At 35.3% G+C, this 9727-nt stretch overlaps 2 protein-coding genes across 12 annotated transcripts in view; one reads left to right on the top strand and one right to left on the bottom strand.

Annotated features, from left to right (window-relative positions):
- wt1b (WT1 transcription factor b) overlaps positions 1-9727 on the top strand; it is a 117397-nt gene that overhangs the window by 32538 nt on the left and 75132 nt on the right. The window lies entirely within an intron of this gene.
- Positions 1242-9641, bottom strand: prrg4 (proline rich Gla (G-carboxyglutamic acid) 4 (transmembrane)). 4 transcript variants are annotated; one of them, XR_012393675.1, is made up of 8 exons: positions 9401-9641; positions 9050-9162; positions 6281-6444; positions 5954-5981; positions 5013-5151; positions 2693-2863; positions 2172-2412; positions 1242-2017 (listed from the first exon to the last, which is right to left on the bottom strand). XR_012393675.1 is itself a non-coding variant. In NM_001017637.2 (7 exons), the coding sequence occupies exons 2-7, from the start codon at positions 9150-9152 to the stop codon at positions 2385-2387; spliced, it is 633 nt and encodes a 210-aa protein (NP_001017637.1). In that variant the 5' UTR covers positions 9153-9162; positions 9401-9559; the 3' UTR covers positions 1242-2384. The 4 variants fall into 4 exon arrangements, 1 of the variants encoding a protein (NP_001017637.1); XR_012393673.1 differs by having other exon boundaries at positions 1242-1999; XR_012393674.1 differs by having other exon boundaries at positions 2185-2412.

The raw sequence follows: 9727 nt of genomic DNA, 5'->3' as shown, positions 1-9727 counted from the left end.
TCCTTTCGGTCATGACTCAAAGCTCATGAGGTGAGAGTAGGAACATAGATTGACTGGTAAATCGAGAGCTTTGCCTTTCGACTTAGCACCTTCTTTACCTCAATGGTATGGTTCATCGATCGCATTACTGCTGCTGCTGCACCGATCCGCCTGTCAATCTCACGCTCCATCCTTCCCTCACTTGTGAACAAAACCCCAAGATACTTGAACTCCTCCACCTAGGGTAAAGACTTTCCTCCAACCCGGAGATGGAAACCACCCTTTTCCAGTGGAGCATCATGGCCTCGGAGGAGCTGATTCTCATCCCAGCAGCATCACACCCGGCAACAAACCCCCCCAGTGCATGCTGAAGGTCCATGTTCGATAAAGCCAACAGAACAACATCGTCTGCAAATAACAGATGAAATCCTGTGGTCCCCGAACCGGACCCCCTGCAGCCCAAGGCTGCACTTTGAAATTCTATCCATAAAAATTATGCACACAAGAAATAATTTGAAAATAGTAATGAGAGTTACTTTTTAGTTTAGTTAATTCGCTTTTAAAAAATAAATTGCTGAGTTAAAATTAACATATTCATGTTTAATCCAACACCCAATGAGAGAATGCAGGAACAGACAGAAATTAACATGGCTCCGGATTAAATTGCTGACTGTGATGGAAATATTCTTATTATTTATACACATGGTATAAAAGGTAAAGAGGATTATCTGAAAAGACATTGATGTTACTTTTTCACAAGAAAAAAAATGGTAGAGGTAGCAAACACATTGCTTTAAACTTTAATTAATTTATTTATATAGCTCTTGGGTCAGGACGTTCTTAGTAGACAACATTATCCTACATTTTTAATGTCTTGTTTTAATAAATGAAGGCTACACTGTGTTTTTTTAAATGCACAACTCCTCAAATAAAAAAATATAACAAGAAAAAAAACAAACAAAAAAAAACCTGCCTGTCCTGAAAGAGATCAAGCATCAGCCAGGTCAGATAAAGTAACGTAACATAACTCACCATAAAACATAACCAAGTAATGCAGCTAGATACATTTTTGGGGAGTAACTCAATATTGTAATGCAGTACTTTCAAAAGTAACCTTCCCCAACACTTGTCCTGACCACAACCACAGTGTCATTATATTTGTACTAATCATTTGCATCGAAAAGGCTTCTTTGTTGTCGATATGCATCTTCCACACTTTCATTATGCTCCAGGATGTAGCAAGACAACATTAACATGCAAAATTTGTCAACAAAGGAAGAAGTTTATTATGAAGGCTAGTAATATATGACGATAACATCAGAGCTGACGTGCTGTCAAGTAAAAGACACGCTTCAGCCTCCAGAAACCACTAATGCAACTGTGCAGTTTCATAACTCCGCAAAACAGTTTCATCTGCCAGTAGAATTAAATTAAATCAAAATAAGATCAAAGCAGCAGAATTCATTCATCTATATGTACACGGTTTTGCACCAAAAACACAGCCTGAGTAGTGTCTTGAGGTTAGAGGAGGTAATCTTGCTCTGATTACTGAATTATTACAAATATTGATCCAGTAAATACTAAATAGCAAGTCACATTTCACTATATCTCTGTAACAGAGGATTAAAAAAGATAAAACGATGCTGTGTCCTTCATTAAATCCCTAGAAGAAAAAATAAGTTAAACTATACGATCTGGCTTTTTATTGATACAATAATTAATATCAAAACTGTTAATTAATTATGTTTTTAAAGTAAACACAATTATAATACTTTTTATATTTAAAAGTTATGACTATCTATACCAATGGTCTCAAACTCAATTCCTGGAGGGCCGCAGCTCCGCATAGTTTAGCTCCAAAAACTTCCAACTCACGCCTGCTTGATAGTCTCTAGTAGTCTTGAACACCTTGATTATTTGCATCAGCTTTGTTTGATTAGGATTGGAGCAAAACTGTGCAGAGATGCAGCCCTCCAGGACCGAGTTTGAGTCCTATGATCTATACCAGGGATGCTCAATCCTGTTCCTGGAGATCTACCTTCCTGCAGATTTCAGTTGCTACCCATATCAAACACACCTGAACCAATTAATTAGGACCTGAACACCACTTGATAATTACAGGCAGGTGTGTTTGATATGGGTAGCAACTGAAATCTGTAGGAAGGTAGATCTCCAGGAACAGGATTGAGCACCCCTGATCTATACTCTTCAGAACTATCCGGTGATTTCATTTCCATTGCTTTTTAATTCATGATAAGCTAAAAGCTGTAGTGTAGTTCTGCAGGACAATATGTATATTAGTAGCTTATCCTAGGGAATTAAATCCAAAAGCCTTTGGTTGAAAATTGTTCAGTTCATAATCAAGAAAATAGGCGTTTAGTCCATCCATTCATCGCGGTGATTGGTTATCGTCTCATACTTCCTGGCCTGGAACTGTAGATAGACGTTAGATATGCAGAATTAGATGTGTGACCATTTTAATACACTATAAACAATTAAACTACATTGGCGTTTTTGAGACATTAAGCATTTAGAAACAAACAATGACTACAATTAATGTAATTGCATGCATGAGCCGTGCCTGTTCTGGCAATTAAGTGTACTAAAATAGCTTTTTTAAATGCTAAGATATGACAAATAGATGGTAATTAGAGACTGTATGACATAATAAACATGACAGAGAGGTTATGTAAGGGTAGAAGTGTATTTGTACCCAGGATATGGTGGTGGCGGAGCATCATGTGGTCCAGTGATGGCAATAGCCTGTTCGTATGAAGGTAAACCTGCACTGGCCTCTGCGGGAGGAATAGGATGCAGAGAAACCTCTTCCAGTCTGCGGATGATTACCGAGGCATTGCTTCGGGTGGATCGACGTCTGAAGGAGCTTCATTTCAAAGACATTAAACATCACAATCAGACAAACTCTTTAAGCATGAATCTCTCAAACCTGCAGTTTTGTGAAAAAGTTTGGACACCCTATTGCATTGCCAGGTTTTCAGGATGAGGTCTGGACTTTGACTGCACTATTATAGCATCTTGATTTGTAATGTTTTAATGGTTGGTTCAGTTGAAAATTGTTAATTGCACATTCACATCGGTGAGAGCATCAGAATTAGCTACATTGATCTTGTATTTAAACTAGGGCTGCGCGATATTGGAAAAATCTAACATTGCCATATTTTGTTATTCTGTATTATACACTCACAGGCTGCCTTATTAGGTACACCTGTCCAACTGCTCGTTAACGCAAATTTCTTTTCAGCCAATCACATGGCAGCAATTCAATGCATTTAGGCATGTAGACATGGTCAAGACGATCTGCATGCATGTAAATCTGAGCATCAGAATGGGGAAGAAAGGGGATTTAAGTGACTTTGAATGTGGCATGGTTGTTGGTCCCAGACAGGCTGGTTTGAGCATTTCAGAAACTGCTAATTTACAGGGATTTTCACGCACAACCATCTCTAGGGTTTACGGAGAATGGTCTGAAAAAGTAAAAATATCCAGTGAGCGGCAGTTCTGTGCGCACAAATGCCTTGTTGATGCCAGAGGTCAGATGAGAATGGACGGACTGGTTTTAGCTGACTGAAAGGCAACAGTAACTCAAATAACCACTCGTTACAACCGAGGTCTGCAGAAGAGCATCTCTGAACGCACAACACGTCCAAGGCGGATGGGCTACAGCAGCAGAAGACCACACCGGGTGCCACTCCTGTCAGCTAAGAACAGGAAACTGAGGCTGCAATTCACACAGACTCAACAAAACTGGACAATAGAAGATTGGAAAAACGTTGCCTGGTCTAATTCTGCTCGATTTCTGCAGCAACATTCAGACGGTAGGTTTGGCCAAATTTGGCATCAACAACAGAAAAGCATGGATCCATCCTGCCTTATATCAACGATTCATACTGGTGGTATAATGGTGTAGTCCATCAATATCAACTGAGCATCATGTCAACGCCGCATCCATCCATGTCCATCTTTTTATGACCACAGTATACCCATCCTCTGATGGCTACTTCCGGCAGGATAACGCACCATGTCATAAAGCGTGAATCATTTCAGACTGGTTTCTTGAACATGACAAGTTCACTGTACTCAAATGGCCACCACAGTCACCAGATCTCAATCCAATAGAGCACCTTTGGGATGTGGTGGAATGGAAGATTCGCATCATGGATGTGCAGCCAACAAATCTGCAGCAACTGAACCTCTGAGGAATATTTCCAGTATCTTGTTGAATCTTTGTTACAAAGGATTAAGGCAGTTCTGAAGGGGGGGGTCCAATCATTTACATTTCCACATAAATACATGCTTTATAGCAGGAAAACGTGCAACGTTTCTGAAATTCATTTAACTATGGAAGATCAAGTTGCTGGATGTGTTGTGTCTTTGCTCCACCTATCCAAAATGTTCTTTTGTCACCTTGGGGCAATTCAAGGCATATGGAGCAGCACCATGAAAAAAACAACATTAATGCCAAGCAAAAGCACATTGTACAGGTGGTAACTGTTGTACAAACGTATTCTTGTATCTTGATAATATGCTGATAGAAGCACTGAAAGTATATGTTCTGTTTTGAGGATCATTTTTTGGTATTTTTGAATAAGTCAGGAACTTTGCTGTATATGGAAGATAAGGGAGCTCTCTCGTTTCATGTAAAATCTCCTAATTTGTGTTTCGAAGACAAACTGAAAGTCTCAGGGGTTTGGCACATAATTACATTTTAGGGGTGAACTAAACCTTAAACACACTTGAAAGCTCTAGACCAACAAACTGCCTAAACCTCTACTTTTATAAGGGTGCACACACTTGCTTGCACATGACTGATTGATTAGCAGTGTCTGACTACTACTTCCTCTCTTAATCCTTATGTTGGCAGTAAGGGGGTCCCAAGTTTGTAACCCACAACTTTTCCACTTTTTCTGGCTTTACTGTCCAAACTGAATGATGTCCAGATAAAGAAAACAATGGAATTCAATGGGGTGTTCTAACTTCTTTACATTATTTTATATGTTAGATTTAAGACTTACCCCCGGAAACCATCGTTTTTATTCCTGCCCTGGCAGAAATACCAGATGAGGAGGCCAATAATAATGATAAAGACTCCAGCGGAGATGATGCCCACCAGCAAAACTATTACGTCAACTTTTGACTGGGACTCACCCTTAGCTATGAAAAGATATATCATACGGAAACAAGTTATTAAGTATCTAATAATACAATAACACATATATAAAATAACTACTATTATGATATGAGGATGATTATTAAAAGTACTTTGCACATGCATTCTTTGAAACTGAATATATTGATGATGATCCTGATGCTTTGTGCATAAATTACCCCAAACAAGTTTAAATAGTTTCAATTTTGAAATATTTAAAAATTTAATTAATTCATGTGATTGCGAAGATTAATTTTTATTTAATCGTTCATGCAGAAAACATTATTATTTAATGAAACAAAGTTCAAATAATATCTTATTTGAAACTGTTATAAGTTTGTAATATTACAAGCACAAGTATTACAATTTTACTAGCTCTTTTTATCAAATTAATGTTTACATGCTTAATAAATGTATATATTTTTAAATTATTCCTTAAACAAAACAGCTAAATTTGGTTTTAATAGTGATAATAATAATTTATTGAGCAGAAAAATCATGCTGATGCTGAAGACATCAGCATTACGGTCACAGAAAGAGACTATAATTTTAAAATATTTTTACAAAAACAAAATATAACTTTAAATTAAATTATATTTAATCATTAAATTATTTTTTAAAACAAAGCGCCCTTGAGAAGCATAAGATGGTAATCATCACTAAATGAAAGCAAAGTGTATATAATAGACAAAATGCAAAGACATGTAGATGAACAGGTTTTTTTTGTAGATAAATATTTAACTGACAACATTTCATACAGTTTCTGTCAAGTGTGGTTTTTTCATCTGTATGTGTGACGGTACTCACCCTCTGTATATGTCCTCCAAAAGTCATTCTGTCAAACCAAATAAAGAGAGAATTAAATGAAAGTCCAAGATGGAATCAACAAATGGGTGTTTGCTAATGCGGCTGTATTAAAAACACATAATCTGGGAGTGCAGGGAGTGTGTTGCTCCAAACACACTTTCATATTACATTCACAGTAATCATTTGCCATTTGTAGTGCGCAAAAACAAGACTTATCTGCCCAAATCCAACCCATGGGCAAGTACACATGACAGTGTAGGAGTGGTAAGTGGCAGGCTGTGTAATGAATAAAATGCTGATTCATTAGTAATGATGGGATTACTCAACTGTTTTGGGGATATCCTCGAAGACTTCCCGAGCCTCCTCGTAATTGCATATCTCCTCGATACACTCCCGTTCGAGATTACCCGGGGTAAAGATCTCAAAGTCAAAGCGGTTGAACAACAGGTGGCGTCCTAAAAATGTGTTGGCCTCCTGGTCCACAACAAACACTAAACACCAATAAACACATTAAATGTGATTAAACGTTGCCAATATATGAAAAGTCTCAAAATAACAATAATCAAAACTTATAATAATGTATAGTAAAATAAAAAAATATATTAGGGCAAAATGTTTATGAAACATGTAAAAAATGTTGTACCCTTTCACAATATATACACACATACAGTTGTAGTAAGAACTATTATCCCCCCTTTAAATGTATTTATATATTTTTATTATATTTCCCAAATGATATTTAACCGAACAAGAACATTTTTACAGTATATCTGATAATATTTTTTATTCTAGAGAAAGTCTTATCCGTTTTATTTCGGCTAGAATAAAAGCAGTTATTAATTTTTAAAAGTCATTTTAAGGAAATAATTATTAGCCCCTTGAAGCTGTATTTTTTTTGATAGTCTACGGCAGGGGTTCTCAACTGGTTTGGTCATGGGACCCACATTTCTACATGGTCATCAAGCTGCGACCCAAATTTTTAGTAACTATAATGCAGTTATAGGAATTATAATTAATTTGTATTTATTTGTTAACATACACAAGTAGTGACAAATAAATTATAAGAAAAACACCAAGACTTACAAATAAACAATACTTTATTGCTGTCATTTAACAAAATGTATCAAATTATAAAAATAATACAAAAACGTCAAATACTGTTAACGGTGGTTAGGGTAAGGAAAGGTTCAGTTACCATGAACTAAACTGAACTATTAATAAAACATGTTGTCTGGTTTCTGAATGTCATTTTAATTTAGAAGGTTTTGTGCTCTATTGTGAGAGCAACTCACTACATATGACACACTGAGGCTTTAAGTCTTTTTTGTCGTCAATATATGTAAATCCATACTTTACAAATTCAGGGTCGTACCTGCGCTTCGGCATATTTGTTGCTATAATTAAATGAAATTTCACATGTCAAACGGTAGGGTTGTTGTACACGCATTTCAAAATAAAAGTCAAAATAAGTTAAACATTAAACATTTCTTGTTTTTTTTGCTTCACACTCCGCGACCCACTAAAAATGTTCCCAGTTAAGAAACACTGGTCTACGGAACAAACCATCATTATACAATAACTTGCCTAATAACCCTAACCTGCCTAGTTAAAATAGTTCAGCCTTTAAGAGTCACTTTAAGCTGTATAGAAGTGTCTTGAAAAATATCTAGTCAAATATTATTTACTGTCATCACGGCAAAGATAAAATCAATCAGTTATTAGAAACGAGTTATTAAAACTATTATGTTTAGAAATGTGTTCAAAAAATATTTTCTCTTTGTTAAACAGAAATTAGGGAAACGATAAACAGAGTGGCTAATAATTCAGAGGGGCTAATAATTCTGACTTCAACTGTATATATTAGGGCTGCACGGTATTGGAAAATCTGATATTTGAATGTTTTATTTTTCTGCAATAATATTGTGGTATGAATACAGTTTCGAAAGATTCTCTGGGGAGCCTAACAGTATTCAGGGACAGAAGTTGAATAATCACAATGCAAAAAAATGCTTTTCTTACTTTGTTTCGTCCTGTTTCTTGATCAAATATCGAAAAAATTATTTTAGGTCAAGTAAAAATACTGTTTAGTTTTCACCATCAGAAGAAATAAGTTAAAATTACGAGTTTTTTTGTGCTTGTTTTAAGGAAATTATCTGGTAAGTAAAATAATCTTGTTTTCGCTTTTAAATGTAGATATTTGGATTAGAAACAAGACAAAAATTAAGAAAGAAAGAAATTTTTTTTTTTGCATGAATCATGTAAATTCCATATAGCCACCATATAACGATTTTGATTAAATACAATTCCGTACCTCCTGGTCGACTGTAATATTGTGCAGCCCTAATGTGCATGTGTGAATATGTAAATATATATATATATATATATATATATATATATATATATATATATATATATATATATAAACTCCTAACTATATTTCTAAATTAAAAACAAAGTTTTTTTTATATACAAAAAAAGTTGCATCTCCATCCGTTGCAGGAAGATTACGTTAAAAAGTGAAATATATGTTTACATTTATTTTTATTTTTAGACAACAAAATAACAAGGTTGTAACTTCAGAGTTAAAAAAGCAATATTTTGGTGAAATGAACTTAAATAATCCTGACAAAAAAAGACTAATGACTAATGAACAATTGTCATTTATTTTCATTATTACATAACTTTCCCATAGCTGCATGTGCTCACATACACACGCACGCACACACGCATACACACACGCAAACACACACACAAAGGCATTTCTGTTGTTTATGTTCAGATCACAATGTTTCTAGGTTTTCCTAATTATGATTTATCGTGTGTGTTATAAACAGGCATACATATACATACACATATATATACATATACATACATACATATATATATATATATATATATATATATATATATATATATATATATATATATATATATATATATATATATAAACACACGACAAATCGTAATTTATAAAACCTGAACAACAGGATTTCAAATGGCATTTCAATAACAGTATGTTAACAGTAAATAGTAGTTTCATCATTGGGTTTAAAAAAACATTGAAGTGTTTAAAGGTTGTTTTAAAACACTGTTTACCTTCACTCTCTTGTTCTGCTCCTATCTGAAGGGTTTTCCTCGTACACGCACAGTGTCCACATAACGTGAAATGACACAGCAGCAGGAGGACAAATATAAGCATTTCTAGTCAACTGTAAGAGAAAAACACAAAATTCTGGATGTTTAACGACGTCTGGATTCCACACACACCCATATTGTGTTATGTGGGAACCTGAATAGAAGCAATTCAGAAGAAAGACACTAATATCAAACTAATAACGTAGCCACGACTGCTTTAGTTTCGGTTGTGCTCGTTTTCGATTCAGAAAAGCAACTTGATTTATCAGCCTTCGTGGTTAAAATCGACAGAATTAGACGCATAGGACTTACCTTTCAATAGTAACTTATATGTGCAGAGTTTATAAACTTTTATTAATTTCCAGACAGCACCTGAAGACGTTCATGGTTTGGGCAAAACGCCATTTTCTGTGGTCCAGGAAATGAAACGGCTGTTCAACTTCACAACACACACACACAAACCGTAGAGCTGGGAAACACCTGGTCAGACCTGACTAATCGAACTTCCTAACTAGAAAAGCGGAGAAAGAAAATGAACCCTGAAACATACTATTGCGAAGGCTTTGCTTATGAATATTTGTTAAGTTTCATGACGTTCAACCAAGTAACGCCTACCTGGCAGACGTTGTGAGTGCTGGT

This window comes from Danio rerio, chromosome 18 (assembly GCF_049306965.1).
Source record: "Danio rerio strain Tuebingen ecotype United States chromosome 18, GRCz12tu, whole genome shotgun sequence".
NCBI classification, from domain to species: domain Eukaryota; kingdom Metazoa; phylum Chordata; class Actinopteri; order Cypriniformes; family Danionidae; genus Danio; species Danio rerio.
This window is presented reverse-complemented; position numbering and strand designations above follow the sequence as displayed.

Coding starts and splice junctions, on each gene's coding strand:
- prrg4 (NM_001017637.2), bottom strand. CDS start 9,152: ATGCTTATATTTGTCCTCCTGCTGCTGTGTCATTTCACGTTATGTGGA. Junction 5,152..5,953: donor TTGGAGGACATATACAGAGG/GTGAGTACCGTC, acceptor ATCTTTTCATAG/CTAAGGGTGAGTCCCAGTCA. Junction 2,864..5,012: donor AAAAACGATGGTTTCCGGGG/GTAAGTCTTAAA, acceptor TTTGAAATGAAG/CTCCTTCAGACGTCGATCCA.